The sequence below is a fragment of the Capricornis sumatraensis genome, chromosome 2 (genome assembly GCF_032405125.1).
Source record: "Capricornis sumatraensis isolate serow.1 chromosome 2, serow.2, whole genome shotgun sequence".
Classification (NCBI taxonomy): Eukaryota; Metazoa; Chordata; class Mammalia; order Artiodactyla; family Bovidae; genus Capricornis; species Capricornis sumatraensis.
The window spans coordinates 56,785,059-56,801,076 of NC_091070.1; the positions used below are offsets into that span (position 1 = coordinate 56,785,059).

Below are 16,018 nucleotides of genomic sequence, written 5' to 3' on the forward strand. Positions count from 1 at the left end.
ACATTGGCATCATGTACCTTGGGGTAGGGCAGTTAAGCAGGGTTGTAGTGTTAGAAATTAACACTAAAATGTATGAGTTTATTTTAGCTGTGATCACTCAGGCCAGTTACATCACTAGTAACCATCTGCTGCTTATTGAACTAGCTGACTAGTGATCCTGTCTTCCCCTAAAAACCTGGCGGAGCAACTGAGGGATACATCAAAAGTCACTTTCTAGGTTTGTTTGTTTTGGGGTTTTTTTTGCCTATGGTGAACAGCTTGTAGGATTTTAGTTCACTGGTCAGGGATCGAACCCACATCCCCTGCAGTAGAATCACGAAGTCTCAACCAGTAGGCCACCAGGGAAGTCCTCTAGGCTTGTTTTTAATGGTACTATTTTATTCAAAGTATTTCTTTGTTTTCAGAGTAAGCCCCAGTCTCCAAAGAGAATTGCTTCCCTTCTTCCCATCAACAGTGGCTCCAAAGAAAATGGGATTCATGAGGAACAAGATCAAGAGCCACAGGATCTCTTTGCAGGCAAGTATAGACTCAAAACTTAAGCTGGGAATCTTCTAACTTGCCGAATTAAAGTAAAAAGTTGTGTATATATGAGAAGGACTCTTTGTAAGATATTATTGTGGAGGATTCCAAAGGCAGTACCTGTCATCAAGATACTTATAGGTTTAGTGAGTAAAACAAATATACAGTTACTTAATTAAGTGATGCGGACTTAGAGGAGTCTGAGAGGAGATGAATGCAGTGGTCTCAGGCTTTTATGACAAAGACGCATAGTAAGAAATACACTTTCTGTCATAATTCAAAATATTTATATACATATAAAATGAAATCAAAAGTTTTCACGCATGACTTGCCCTTACTATTTTCCATACAATCTGAAATTTTCTATTGTTTCTCTTTTTTAAAAATACTGTTTGCAACCCACTAAATAGCTATCACGGTTCCCCAGTGAACAACAAGCTGCAGTTTGAAAAACACTAGGACTGAGTTTCTCAGTCTTGATACTCTTAGCATTTTGGGCCCAATAACTTTTTGTTGAGAGGGACTGCCCTGTTCTCAACAAGGTATGGGCATCCCCCACCAACCTACCCCACTCAAAGACATTCAAAGATATTTGGCAAGGGTTGGAGACGTCTTCGTTTGTCACACCTGGGAGTGCTGCTGGTTTCTGCTGGGTAGAGGCTGTGGATGCTTCTAAACACCCTATAGTACACAGACAGCTGTTCAGCTAAAGAATTAACCAGCCCAGAATGTCGGTAGTGCCCTCAGTAATAAGCGCTGGTCTACAATGATCTTGTAAGACTTTTTGAAAGAAGCAGGGTTTATGTTAGAAAAAAAGAAAGCGTGCAGATGTTTGGGCAGGGAAAATCGATAATATGGTGTGTTTAAGGGACAGTAAACTCAGCGGGCCAAAAGCAGGGGCTTCTTAGAGATACCGTGGAAGATAAGTCTGGAAATGTTTAAGAGGATTTTAGACAACAATGATAATTTGAATTTGAATTTTCATCCTAGTGTTAGTTTAGAGCCATTGGTTTAATTGAGTTTTGAGTAAGGAAAGTGAAATGGGCGAGTGATGAAAGACTGACCTGGTAGAATTATTATATAAAACGGATTGTGATGGACAAAGACTGGAGATGTCAGAAAGTGAAAGTGGCTCCATGTCTAACTTTTTGTGACCCCATGGACTATATATATAGTCCATGGAATTCTCCAGGCCAGAATACTGGAGTGGGTTAGCCTTTCCATTTTCCAGGGGATCATCCCAACCCAGGGATCGAACCCAGGTCTCCTGCATTGCAGGTGGATTCTTTACCAGCTGAGCCACAAGGGAAGCCCAGAGATGTCAGAAGGCATCTTACAAATTAGTTCAAGGATGAAATGGTAAAGGTAATAGAAATAGGAAAGGAAAGATGAAAACTTTTCAAGAAGTGAAATCAACAAAATCTGGTATTGGTGATTAGATGTAACAAGTGTACAAAAATGAAGATTAAAGACAAAGTCAAAAATTTCAAGCCCAAGGATTGGGAAGAAGATGGTACCATTTTGAGAACTACATTTTGCAGAAGAAAGTATCTTTGAGTTGGAGAGTGGGGAGAGTGAGTTTGGGGTTTAGATTTTTCAAGTTTTAAATGCAAAGGGAAATGCTCAGGAGGTGATTTGAACTATAGTAGTGTCCCTGGGGAAAGGAGTAAGAACTGGACATATGGAAATAAGTCTCCTAGAGGTGGTGATTAAAGCTGCCATGTAAATGAGACCCTCAAAGGAGAGAATGACAAAGGAAAGAAAGAGATGAGAGGGCGGAGGGTAAGGTCTTGGGAAGACTCTCACATTTGAAGTCATTGGAAAATTAAGACATGAGAAGAGTTTAGAAGAAAAAATATATAAGATTTCAAAAATTTTCCGTTGCTTTCCTCTCTGAAACTTAAGTGCCTGTTATTTATTCTGCTAATGTTTATGTTTTAGATAAAATTTCTGGAGAAGAGATGGAAATAATAATTTAGTTATGGCACATTGCACAGAAGGTTTTTTTATCTTTGGGAACTTAACATTTATATGATTTGCCCTTTAAAGAGACCTGAAATCTTGGTGTTGACTGAATTACTCCCATGGTTGGGTTTTATATACACAACCATGTAGAAGATCTTTATTAGAGACATATTTATTTCTAATGAGGGTTCTGATTTACTTCATTCCCAGCTGTTTTCATAAGCGGCCAGTGCCTGCCTTCACTACTAAGAAAGGAACATAAGGTATCTATGGAAAGAAATACTTGCAGTGATACATTTAGTTGAGGATTCAAGTAGTTTCTCAGATGTGGAAGTTTAAATAAAATACTCTGTTATTTTCTACTTGATTAGTGGTGATCAGAATCTCTATGGTGGAATCCTGTGGCTTTGCTATTACTCTTGCCTAGAGTCCAGAGAAAAGGGCGCGCCAGTGGTTAGGACTCTGTGCTTTCACTGCAAGGACCCAGGTGCTATTCTTGGACAGAGAACTAGGATCTCAGAAGTTGCACAGCCAAAAAAAGAGAGAGAAAACCATTGTTGATATGTGTTGTCACATGATTTTCAATTAAAAATTGGCACCTCAGGCTTCCCTGGTGGTCCCATGGTTGAGAATCTGCCTTGCAATGCAGGGGACACCTGTTCCACGGGAAGATCCCACATGCCTCAGGGCAGCCAAGTCCATGCACTGCAGCGGCTGAGCCTGTGCTCTAGAGCCTGTGCACCTGGAGCCCTTGCTCTGCAGCGAGAAAAGCCGCTGCAGTGAGAAAGAAGCCCAGGCACCGTAACTAGAGAGCAGCCCCTCACTCTCTGCAACAGAGAAGCCCACGTGGAGCAACAGAGACCCAGTGCAGTCAAAAATAAGGAAATAAAAACATTTCTTTAATGCACAGCTCTTCAAAAGTCTTTCAGTAGCATACTCTAATAAGCTTAAGGTTTTAAATGTTTAAGTTTTCTGTTCCATTTTCAGTCACATTTATTGGATTGCATAACTTATTTGTGTGGTGCCTGCATGATACGACTATCTTAAACATACTTTAGCTGGTTTCTTGCTTCAAATATCCTGTCATCTTAACATGTTCATTTTGCATGAATTTTTGTATGTATGTTTGCCTTTTTCCTGATAAGTAAAAGAATCCTAATATGATTCCAACAGTTTGGCAACCTTGTTTATAGACATGATTAACTTTTAATGATTATGACATTGATCTAGGACTTGGTTATGCCTTATAGACCCCTCTCTCTGGTTTCATTTTTAGCTCCAAATGAAAGTCTAGAAAAGAAAAAGAATTTTCTCTCTTTGAATTCCCTAAGGCTAGAATTGGATACGTACTGACCAGGCCAAACCCAAATGGATATTTATAGTTTTCTTTATTAAAAAGAAAAAAAATCTGAGCTGTTTAGGTTTTGAACTTCTAGCTCCATTGCTTCAAGGTGAGAGTGCCTTCTTATCACTGGTATAAGTAATTTTAATGCCTAAAAATGGTACATAGCGCTCTTTTAAAAATCCTGTCTAGAACACGTAGGGAATGAGTTGTTCTGTTTTCCCAGATAGACAAAGGCACTTCTTAAGCATGTGGTTTTGTTTTGTTTTGTTTTTTAACAATTTTGATCAAAAGAAATTTTTAGATATTACAGTCTTTTTAGTCTCCTTGAACAGTGTATATTAAACATAACTTAATCTTTGCAAGATGATCTAAAATTGTAATTGTGAGCAATTCATAAACTGTGGTAAAACAACAGTTAGATGTGGCAAATAGTGCTTTTCCCCAGTGTTACTGTGTTTGTCTTAGGTCCATTTATTCTAGCTTACAGTTTTTCTGACTCTTTCTTCATTATAAAATATCAACTATTTTTAGATGCCACAGTGGAGCTATCCCTGGACAGCACACAAAATAATCAGAAGAAGGTGCCAGCCAAAACACTCATTTCTCTTCCTCCACAGGAGGCCACAAATTCTTCTAAGCCCCAGCCAAGCTATGAGGAGGTGAGAATTTGTGCTGTTGGTCTTTTGGATGTTTAGGACTGTGCTGCCAGTCTGAAGTTCAGTTGCTTGAGTTAATATTTATAACTCTTGACGAAGACCTTTATGGTTAATGAATAGCCAGAATCCAGTAAAGGATTCTTTCCTGGGCAAAGTGTCTGTTATCCAGAGGATAGCACAGAGGCTTTCAATGATCACTAGTGATATTTAGTGTCCAAAGCTCCTATATTCAAGAGTATAGTCTCTCCCCATTCCCTCTTTAGCCTGAAAGAGGCAAGTCTTCCAAAACCTAGTAATTATTCAGTATGATCAAAATAGCGTTTTAAGAGAATAGATGTAATGAAGACCTTGGATCAAGCACCAACTTAGAATCGTGGGAGTTGCTTCATTGAGATTGTTGGGAATGGACAGAGCTGAAGACTGATGTGTAGAAGGATATAGCCTGATATTATTATCTTGATGATGTAATAGTGATACAGAGTAAAATGAATAGCCTTTTTTGGGGGTATATTACTCTCATTGTTTGTTTTCTCTTTAAAAGCTAGAGGAAGAAGAACAGGAAGACCAATTTGATTTGACTGTCGGTATAACTGATCCTGAGAAGATAGGTGAGTGTACTTGGGACCCCTATGATGTTCAGATGTGGCTGTGAGAAGCACAGTTAGCTGATTTCTAAATGGTTACCTCCAGAGCTGAACCAGCTGTGTGAAGGACTTCATCATTATCTTTCCTGTGAAACGATGCTCTTTGCTATGCTTCCAAGGCCAGAAGCAGCATTTAAGTTATTTATTTAGGCTTTTCTTGGCTTTAAGAAGAAAAATCAGAAAATTAAATACTATTCAAATCCCTTTTTAAAAACCCCACATTGCCTTCTCCCCAAGTTGTGGAGACCATTTTATTCCCTCTTGAGATAAACTCCATGTAACCACCCTAAAAGCACATTTTAAAATTTGGAGATGCTGGATTTATTTTTGCCTTAGGACATTTGGATTTCTTGTTACATATCATTTATTATATACTCTTGATATTCTAATAAAGTGAGGAAGTCTTCCACTCTCTCTCATAGGTAAAGATTAAAAAATGCAGGTTGAATTTTGATCAAATAGAAATTAGATTTTCATAACTTTGGCCAGAACATGGATTTTTAGGATAGCCTTCCTGTGTCACAAGTTTGTGAGACCTTTTAGTGAGCAGAGAGCAACAGGCCTCAACTTTCCTTGTTGTGGGTGTGGTCTCTGTGGGAAGAGGCTGCACAGAGCTTTTTCCTCCTATTAAGTAGGGGTGATATTTGTGTGGTTAAGAGGAAAAGTGTGGTTTCCAACCCTTTGTCTATTCTGAACTAGGAACAAGAGTTTATAAAAATCTGATTAGACTTTATGCCAAAATGGTTTGTTGTTAACTGTGGAGTTTTACTTTTCCTAGACTGGTGCACTGGTAGGGTGTTTCTGAGCATCCTGTACAGTTCCCTCATCCGACAACAGAGTAAACTGAGAACCAATAAGTGAAATGTAGCTTTCCTGTCAGGTCACAACCTATGGCCTTTGGTAGAACCTGGACCAAAACTTTGAATTACATGTTTAGAATTCTCTCTTACCTCTCTAATTTAATTTATGAATATTCTACTATAAGTACGTTGATTTTAGGCTAGTTATTAGCTACTTTACATCCTTGGTAGAACAAAAAAAATCATAAGTAAACACTGATTTAACGTTTTATAAGTCATGATGTTTGTACCAGGAGAGGGAGGGAATATGTTAGTTTCCTAGGACTTCTGTAATGAAGTATCACAAACAGTATGGCTTAAAACAACAGAAGTGTATTCCCTCAGCGTTCTGGGGGCTAGAAAACCTGCAGTCATGATGTCCATGAGGCCATGCTCCCTCTGAGGCACCAGGAAAGAACTGCTCAACCCTCTCCTAGCTTTTGGAGCCTCAGGCGTTCCTCGGTTGGTAGCTACATCACTCCAACTCTGCCTTCACTACCACGTGGCATCCTCCCGGGGTGTCTTCACATCATCTTTGCTTTCTGTGTGTCTGTCTCCGTGTCAAAATTTCCCTTTTTTAGGTGGCACCAATCATACTGAATTAAGGCCCACTATACTGACCTCTTTCTCCCTTAGTTACTTCTATAAAGATCCTATTTTCAAATAAGGTCACTCTGATGTACCAGGGGTTAGGACGTCAATGTAATTTATTTAGGGGGACACAGTTCAGCCCATAACAATAATTTAAATGTCCCATGGATCAGATTTATTTAAACAGAAATCACTTTTGGTGATAAACCTTCATCCCCTTGCATCATCATCTAGATTCTTAGTCACATCAATGTCAAGAAACCAGCTGCTTAAAGCATTTTCATATTCATATTTCAAGATTCACATCGATCTTCATATAACAACACCTTCTGTTTGTGTGGGCTGTTTATTCAACATGCACTTCTCATTCCCACAAACATTTAAATTAATTAGAATCTCACTTCTGCCAGGATATTGCTTTTTAGAGACTTGGCAATTTGCATGTATTATTTTTAGCTTCCTGAAATTACTTAGGAAATTAATGTAAATTTAAAACTGCTGCATTTCTAGAACATTTCCATATCTTACGAGGTCTGGATTGGCAAGTATGTCTGTCTGCTCAAACACTGCCTCAGTAAAAACAGCTGGTAAGCAGGCAGAGTATCTGAAGACCTCACTTTGCTATTGTGTCTTACTTGCATTTACACTTAGTCTTCCTTAATTGCAGGCACTAAATTATGGGAATGACCTTTTGGACATTTGACCATAACTATCAAACTGTGAATAAAAGTCTGAATACGTTTTCTATAAAGTAAATTTAGATTTTTTTTTCCTTTTATCAGTGATAAACATCCTTAGTAGTATTAGGCAATACAGTTTAAGTGGTTTAGAAGAGAACTAACAGTAGTAATCAATATAAAGTAATTTCTAAAACTTATATTTTGTTTTATATGTTACTCTTTTGGCAGGGCTTGACTGGGTAGAGAACATAAGCCCTCTCTTCTGTACAGTCTCCAACTTCTTGTACAGTCTCCAGCTTCTTATACAGTCTCCAACTTCTCTGTGTAATTTATAAAAGCAGTTATTCCCAGCCATCTTGGTCAGACCAAATTGTAATATGTGAACCTGCAGGGGTAGAACTTGCCCTCATCCCAGGACCATTTCAGAGGCTTTGGCAGTTAGTCATTGTTAACCTGCATTTTCCTGGTTGGTGTGGGAAGGGTCAGGGCGGAGAGGAAGGGAATGAAACCAACCCAGCGCTCCAGAGGCCGGCACTGGACCTACGTCTGTCTCAAGTCGCATGTGTGTCTTTTCACTACTCACGGAGTCGATGGTGCCTTTTATGTTCCTAAGTGGTAGAGGTTAGGACAGTACCGCAGAGAAAAACAATTGCTTGACTCCCAAATAATGTAACAGTCAAAGGCTTTTTCAGATAAATGATTCCTTCAGGAAAGAGAGATTTGTGTGACATCAGGCAGCCCAAGTGTCTTCCTGCCAGGCCCTTTGCTCAGTGTGGGTGGAGGGGCTGGGACAGTATTTCTGAAAGAGCAAAGGGAGCCTGGAGCTAGTTTAGGGTAGAACTACTTGTATCCTTTTACATCATTTGCTTCCTTCTCCCCCTCCTGCTTTATACAGGAAGAGAATTGTTTGGATTTAGACAGATGTGTGTAACTAGCCCAAATATTGGCATGGTAACAACCAGTGGATTGTCAGTGTCCAGTGCTGCTTTGTGGAAGGTATAAATAGAGCCTGGCTTTGAAACAGGGAACTGACTCTCTTGTCTAACTCAAACAGGGACCCAGCCAGCATCCATGGGAGCGCGATGTGCCATGGAGGCCTCAAGGCACAGCAGGAACTAGATTATAGTGTAGGGTCTGAAGCTTGGAGTTGGAGCGAGAGCTCTCACACACGGCTCCTGTGGCTGCCTTATGATTCCTAGTTAAATGTTAGCAGGATCGGTCCTGCTTTAGTGCACAGAATAATCCTCTCCTGCTTTCTGTTCTCCCACAGGGGACGGTATGAATGCCTATGTGGCCTACAAAGTTACGACACAGGTGAGTCCAAGTGACCCTGCTGATGACCACCTTAATAGGTTTGGGCGCACATACCAAGGTCATCATTCAGATTATTTCTGGGTGTTTCTTTAGTTTCTTTGTCAACATCTTCCTTCAAGTTTACTCAAGATGGAACAAGTCTGCATCCCCTTGGTAATCTCATCTGAGCCTTTCCACTTTTCTTCCAGAGAGCTAACACTTCAGTGTGAAACTTTGTAAGTTTTATCAAGACATGTGGTGTATCTGATATAGTGCCATCCCTCTTAAGAGCTATGTGGCTTAGAGCTAGTTTGGCGGATCACCCCAAACTGCATCACCTGTTTAAAAATCATCAGTTCTTCTGAGGTTTCCTATGTGGAGCTGCTTTTAACATTCTCCCTAACCTTTTGCCCCTTGGGTCTGGTCTTCCTTTTTTATATAATATTAATGCATACAAAACTTACACGTTGTTGTATGCAGGTTATGAAGCATAAAAAATGAAGCCCCGAACCTACCACCAGTCTTAAGATGAGTACCATTGAATCCACTGCGTGTTTCTCCCTCTCCTTTCCTCTGCCTCACACCTTAGAGGCCACCACTCTCCTGAATTGTCTCTCATTTCCTTTATAAAAAGTCTTCACATATGTATCTCTAAACAGTACACTGTTTTGCTTATTTTTTTTGAGTTTCATAAAAATGGTATCATGCTAAAAATAGTGCTTTCTTTACTACCATTGTTCCTCAGATCCATCCATGATGTGCGTAGCTGTAGTTAATTAGTCCATTGTGTGATTATAGCATAATACATTTATCCATTTTCCTGTTGTGAATATTTGGCATGTTTCCAGTTTTTGTAATTATGAGCTGTGAACATTTTTGCACGTGTCTCCTGGCCTACACATAGAAGAGTTTCTTTGGGGTATATTATCAGAAGCAATTCCCCTGGGTTACAGGTAGTGTAAATTTGGAAGAAAAGAAATACAAACTATGTTTTTAAGTCCTTGTACCAATTTATACTTCCATCAGCAATATGTAAAAGTTCCCATTGACATACTTCCTTGCCAACAGTTGGCAAGGCCCCATCTCCTTAAATTTTGCCTGTCTGGTGAGTATTAAATGATCTCTCAATAAAATGTAGGCCTTGTCTCTTTTTACTGGACGTTTCCTTTATATTACCTTTCTACTACTTGTTGGCCTGCCCCTGTGTTCTAGACCCTGTGATAGCTTGGAGGTTCAAGTGTCTACAGTGTAGACATTTTGTCTGATCCTCCCCTTAGGGGCAGTGTTTACTGTGCATTTTCTCCTGTTTGGCTGCTTTAATTCTGGCAGCAATACCCTTAATAAGTCAGAGCAGGATGAAAGGATTGGAGATTACCATAGATTTCTAGCTTTAAACTAGATTGCAGCATCTCTTTCCGTAAGGCCAAAGGTTCTTAACCTGCAAATAAAACTCGATTTGAATTTAATTAGTTGCCTTCATAATCCCATGTATGTTAATTTGTGCATTTAAAATCATTATTCTGAGAAGGGCTCCATAGATTTCTAGACAGCCAGAGAGGATTATAACTCCAAAAAAGAAAAGGGGCTGAGAATCTCAGCTTTGGAGAAAGTTATTTATGAAGTGGCTAGAAGACCAGAGATCTGGGGAAAGATTCCCTTGATGTCAGCCGGATGACTTTTCAAGATACTCATCCCCTATTGGAAATGAAATCTTGTATTTTTTCTGTCCCCAAGACAAGCTTACCAATGTTCAGAAGTAAACACTTTGCAGTGAAAAGAAGATTTAGTGACTTTTTGGGTCTTTATGAGAAGCTTTCAGAGAAGCACTCCCAGAATGGCTTTATTGTCCCTCCTCCACCTGAGAAGAGCCTAATAGGTAAGCCTATTAATTCCGCTTAGATTTTTTCCTTTGCATTCTTTCTACAATATAGTTTCTACTTAGTGTATGAGATTACTTCTAATGACAGTGTAGAATCCAACAGTTAGAAAGGAACCATTTCCAACGTTTTCCTATAAATCACACGAGGGTTAGAGATACAGCATGTTTTGACATGGTCTCTTTCGTTGGGTGCAGTAGGAGGCCTAGGTTTTAGTTTCCACAGAGAGAGAGAGAGAGAGAGAGAGAGAGAGAGAGTGTGTGTGTGTGTGTGTGTGTGTGTGTGTGAGAGAGAGAGAGTGTGTGTGTGTGTGTATTGGTATCCTGGAGTCTTCAGTGGTTGCGGTTTTAGTTTCCACAGTGTGTGTGTGTGTGAGAGTCTTCAGTGGTTCTGGTTTTAGTTTCCACAGTGTACGTGTGTGTGTGTGTGTGAGAATCTTCAGTGGTTCTGGTTTTAGTTTCCACAGTGTACGTGTGTGTGTGTGTGTGTGTGTGTGTGTGAGAATCTTCAGTGGTTCTGGTTTTAGTTTCCACAGTGTACGTGTGTGTGTGTGTGTGTATTGGTATCCTGGAGTCTTCAGTGGTTGCGGTTCCCTCCAAATTGAAATGTACTCATTGAATGAGGGGAAGGAGGTCAGGCAAGGAATCTTCCCATTACCATCAGTTGATATCTGCTGATCTTTACTCAGAGTCCCATAGCCCCCTTTTAGAAAACATGTGCTCTGGAAGTCCCAGGATTGAGAACCTTCAACACTTTAAGACTAGTATGAAAACTGACTCTTGTAGAAAGAACTTTGTTCATGCTTGTGCATGACATAGAAGTGGCCTTTGGTTGTATTTTGTAGAGCTCCCTCATTGCCTTCCTCTTGGGGCTTTTCTGCAGCCTAAAGCTTTTCATGATGATTTATAGTTTTCTTGTTTTTTTCTTTTTAAATTGTGTTCCAGGAATGACAAAAGTAAAAGTTGGGAAAGAAGATTCTTCTTCTGCAGAATTTCTTGAAAAACGGAGGGCTGCTCTAGAAAGGTAAGTACAATAAAACTATTTTCTTGAGTGCCACGAGAACAAACGAGGCGCTAAAACTGAGACTTAATCACCATGAGACGTTGGCTAGAGTTAGTAGTGGTGAAACTTGAATGGGTTAAAGATTCCCACCTCCGTGTTGTCTGTAGCCTTTCCTAAGTCTCTTTCCTTCCCACATTAGGAGCAGAGCATCCTCTCTTCTTCTCTCCTGAGTGAGCAGGCAATCATATTCTCCTTCTTCAACAATCAGTCAGGAGTGGCTCTGCAGTCTCTTTCCAAGCAGTTATTTTTCTTTCCTTTCTGGAAATGTGAAGAATATGAACTTACATGTGCTTATAAGCAGAGTCATATAAGTGCCCTGAGGATATTTTAAAGTAATGAAAGACACTGTACCCCTGTCAGCATGTTATAATGCCCCAAACTTTGTAAGGCCAAGCCAATTAACCAGATAACTGCTTACCCTGTAGGTACCTTCAGAGGATTGTGAATCATCCTACCATGTTACAGGACCCTGATGTCAGAGAGTTCTTAGAAAAAGAAGAGGTTAGTATTGTACAAACGGAATTTCACAATTCATATCTACCCCTGTGAAATGAAACTAGTTCCTTCAACAAATATTTGAGCACACGCATATAGCCTAGTCTGACTGTATCCTAGTTTATAAGTGCTCAAAAGTGACAAGTGTCTTTCAGCCTCTGAAATGAAAGCAGCTCTGCCTGCAGTCAAAAGTAACTGGTTGTAGAGGTCAAACTGCAACCCAGTTTTGTCTTACTGGATCAACACAGTGATCTGTTTGGCAGGTCTTGGCATGTCCTTCATAGGTTACTACTTGGCTTCGATTGAATGCTTATTTTGTGCCAGGAGCTGTGGAGTTTTAGTTCAAAACCACTTAACCACAGACCTCAGAACTGCCAGCATGTAGCAAAAGTGTTGATTCAAGTGGACAGTCTTTTAACAGGCTATGCATAGGCTATTCATGACTGAGAAAAATTAGAGATAGTCCAGTTGCTAATAATTGAAGAGTTAGTAAAATATATCAATACAACAAATACTTAATTCTCATCATAAACAGAAAGTATACGGAAATTCATTGGAGCATACATTTGAAGAATGATGAGGGAGAGGGATAAATTAGGAGTATGAGATTAATGGATATACGCTACTATATATAAAGTAGATAAACAACAAGGATTTACTGTATAACACAAGGAACTCTATTCAGTACCTTGTAATAACCTTATCATGGAAAAGAATCTGAAAAAAAAAAATATATATATATACACACACACATATACAACTGAATCACATTGCTATACCCCTAGAACTAACACAGTACTATAAATCAACTGTACTTCAGTTTAAAACAAGAATTATAAAATGAAACATGAAACAGCATAGAAACATAGCTGAAGAAACACATTAGTCATTAAGAATCAAACACTGGAATAAAACAATGGTGTATCTCATAGGAAAGAAAAGTAGAAGGAAATAAGTGACAGTGTAGAACTGTTGTTTTGTATTTTTTTTTGTTTTTTATTTTTAAATTTTTCTTTAACTTGCATATTGTATATATTACTCAAAATAAGAAAATGGTACTAAGTATATGGGTTGCCCCACCAAAATGAACTTCTTTAATTAAAAATTCTGTCTAATGCTCTAAATCTTAGTTCTCCTCTGAGATTCCTAAATCCATTTTTCCTTTTCATGCCCTCATACCCGCCTGGTGCCCCTAGGGCAGGGTTTATCTCCAGTGGCACTGTGGACATTTTGGGCTGGATCATCCTTTGTTGTGGGGATGTCCTGTGCACTGTTGGTTTAGCAGCATTCCTGGCCTCTATCCATTAGATGCCAGTACCCTCCCCCACCTCCTGTCCAGGTTTTTTTTCAATTTGGTTGTGTCCAGAGTCTTAGTTTTGGCAGTATCTTTCTTTGTTGCAGCATGTGGAATCGTTTGTAGTGGTATGTGAACTCTTAATTGCAGCATGCGAGATCTAGTTCCCTGACCAGGGATCGAATCTGGGTCCCCTGTACTGGGAGCACAGAGTCTTAGCCACTTGACCACCAGGGAAGTCCCCTGTCCCCAGTTTTAGTAAGCAAAATTATCTACATACATGACCAGCTGTCCCTAAGGGGGCAAAATGGCCCTAAGTTAAGACTCTCAAGAGTCCTGGGCACTAAAATCTAATTGTTCAGCGTGGTATACTACATACACTATGGATTCTTCAGCATCCTTTTCATGCCTTAGGAAAGGAGTGGGAAGACTGAACTAGTCAAATTGTTTCTAAGTATTTGGCATGCTTGACTTAACTAGATGTCCATAAAAGTAGCCTCAATCTATTATGCTCCTTTGTTCCCTGAGGAAAATTCGAATGGAATTATAGCTTCAAAGTGTCCCAAGATTTTAAGTCTAGCTGTGTGCGAGTATGCATCCAAAAAGAACTTTTGACTTTTAAACAAAAGCATTTGGTATTTAAGCAGTTTATGCCTGGGTAGGCAGATAATCTCAATATGAGGTCACCTGGCCACATAACACACACTGCTTGTCTTTCTGCACACAGTATCAAAAGCTGACAGTTTTGCTGATTCTCTTTGATGTGGTCCTTTGATTTTTTTTTTTTTCTCCACATTGTTAGTTAAGGATTTGTCTAATTGCCCTTGAAAATAACAGCCTACAGTTCAGATAATTTATTTGGCAAGTTTGGGGCATGCCATCTGATGGATACTAATTCTTCTGAACCTAAAATAGGGGCAGCAGATAACTTGCCACCCCGCCTTCTTGCTCTTGTAGCTGCCACGTGCTGTGGGTACCCAGACATTGAGTGGCGCTGGTCTCCTCAAGATGTTCAACAAAGCTACAGATGCAGTCAGCAAAATGACCATCAAGATGAATGAATCCGACATTGTGAGTAGCACTGGGCCTCTCAGCTTCCCCAGCCCCCTCAGGGTTATGCGTCAGAAGCCTTGAGGAGTCCTGAAATTTCTGAGATTAGAGACTTTCTTTTTACAATAATTCAATCCCTTAAAAAAGAAGAAAAAAACTGCTAAGGAAAAGACAGCTCTGTGATGAGTAGCCTCCTTTAAAGCTTTGGGCCTGTGTGTTTCAGTGGTTTGAGGAGAAGCTCCAGGAGGTAGAGTGTGAGGAGCAGCGCTTGCGGAAACTGCATGCCGTTGTAGAAACTCTAGTCAACCACAGGAAAGGTAACAAGCTTCTGACGTACACTTGGAGCTGGGGGGAAACTGATGTCTCCAGTGAGCTAGAGATGGGAGGGCATGTTGTTCCCAAACCTCTCAGCCATTCAAGTTGAAATTCTCAACCCACTTGGTCCTTGATGTTCTGATCAGAGAGATAATGCCACGCGTCTCCTGACAGGACACATGCCTCTGCCGCTGAAGGCATTGTACTCTCTACCTGGGAGGAGTGCAGAGAAGCCGTCCCAGTTACAGCTTGACCTGGGATTGTGGGCTTTGGTTGGTGGCATTTGAGTTGGTGGCTTATATCCAAAATGATGCTACATGCCTTAGCTACATGGTCCAATGAGAAATATGTAAATGCTGGAAACCATATATGTCTCCTGACCCTTCTTCACCTTTCTCTGGTGAGATTTGCTTAAGAGCTAGTGAAATTTGCCAAGTTTGAATGCTTTAATCATGCTAATAATCAGAAGTCTAAACAGGCAGAAAACCATTAGAATGGAGACCAATATAAGAGTTGGCAAAATATGACCCAGCTGGGCAATATGTAGCCATAGACCTATTGGTCATGGACCTATTGCTGTGGCTTTAAGTGGTTTTTAACATTTTTGAAGAGATGATGGGATGGAAGGGTTGGGGAGGGGAGCAAGGAGAGTGAGCCGTATGTGGTCTGCAAAGGTTAAAATACTTGGCTTTTCACAGAAAAGTTGTTCTACTCTGGTGCCCGCAAGACTATGCAGTGTGTACATACACTCTCTCTCATGCAGGCAGGCTGCTTACTGTGAGCTCTAATGTGAAAATCAGAACTGTGCCATTGGCCTGTTTCTATTAACTGGCCCGAGTTCTCCAGGAGCATCAGAACTGCTCCATCCAAGCAAGCCTAGCCTAGGGAAACAGGGCAGCAGGCACCTCTCTTTGTTCTTGTGCCCGAGCTACATCGCCCTCACTTTCTGAATTCAGTTGGCTCTGGTGTAAATGGCCAGATTGCAGAGCCCATGGTTGCCAAACACGCAGGGGCCAGTGTCGCTCAGGCACCCGGGCAGTGCCAGCTGACTTGTCCCTCTTCCTCGGGAGATCAGAGGCTCTGCTGTCTTCTTCCTGCCAGAGCTAGCGCTGAACACGGCCCAATTTGCCAAGAGTCTCGCCATGCTTGGGAGCTCTGAGGACAACACAGCACTGTCACGGGCACTCTCCCAGCTGGCTGAGGTGGAAGAAAAGATCGAGCAGCTCCACCAGGAACAGGCCAACAGTGACTTCTTCCTGCTTGCAGAGCTCCTGAGTGACTATGTTCGCCTCCTGGCCACAGTCCGCGTAAGCGTCTTGTCCCTCTCCTCTTTTTCCTGCACTGGATTTAATTTGTCTTTTCCTTTGCTCTTCTTCCCAAGATGGTTTCATCC

General features: G+C 40.5%; 1 protein-coding gene across 3 annotated transcripts in view; it reads left to right on the forward strand.

Annotated features, from left to right (window-relative positions):
* The window catches only part of SNX1 (sorting nexin 1), a 33,059-nt gene that overhangs the window by 12,257 nt on the left and 4,784 nt on the right, over nt 1–16,018 (forward strand). For 2 of the 3 annotated variants that reach the window (XM_068966351.1, XM_068966353.1), the window contains exons 2-11: nt 405–516; nt 4,361–4,488; nt 5,027–5,093; nt 8,510–8,553; nt 10,267–10,408; nt 11,354–11,432; nt 11,897–11,972; nt 14,218–14,331; nt 14,534–14,627; nt 15,727–15,932. In XM_068966351.1, coding sequence (XP_068822452.1) covers nt 405–516; nt 4,361–4,488; nt 5,027–5,093; nt 8,510–8,553; nt 10,267–10,408; nt 11,354–11,432; nt 11,897–11,972; nt 14,218–14,331; nt 14,534–14,627; nt 15,727–15,932 — 1,062 coding nt within the window. The remainder of the gene's footprint in view (nt 1–404; nt 517–4,360; nt 4,489–5,026; nt 5,094–8,509; nt 8,554–10,266; nt 10,409–11,353; nt 11,433–11,896; nt 11,973–14,217; nt 14,332–14,533; nt 14,628–15,726; nt 15,933–16,018) is intronic. The other variant, XM_068966352.1, reaches the window with a different exon arrangement.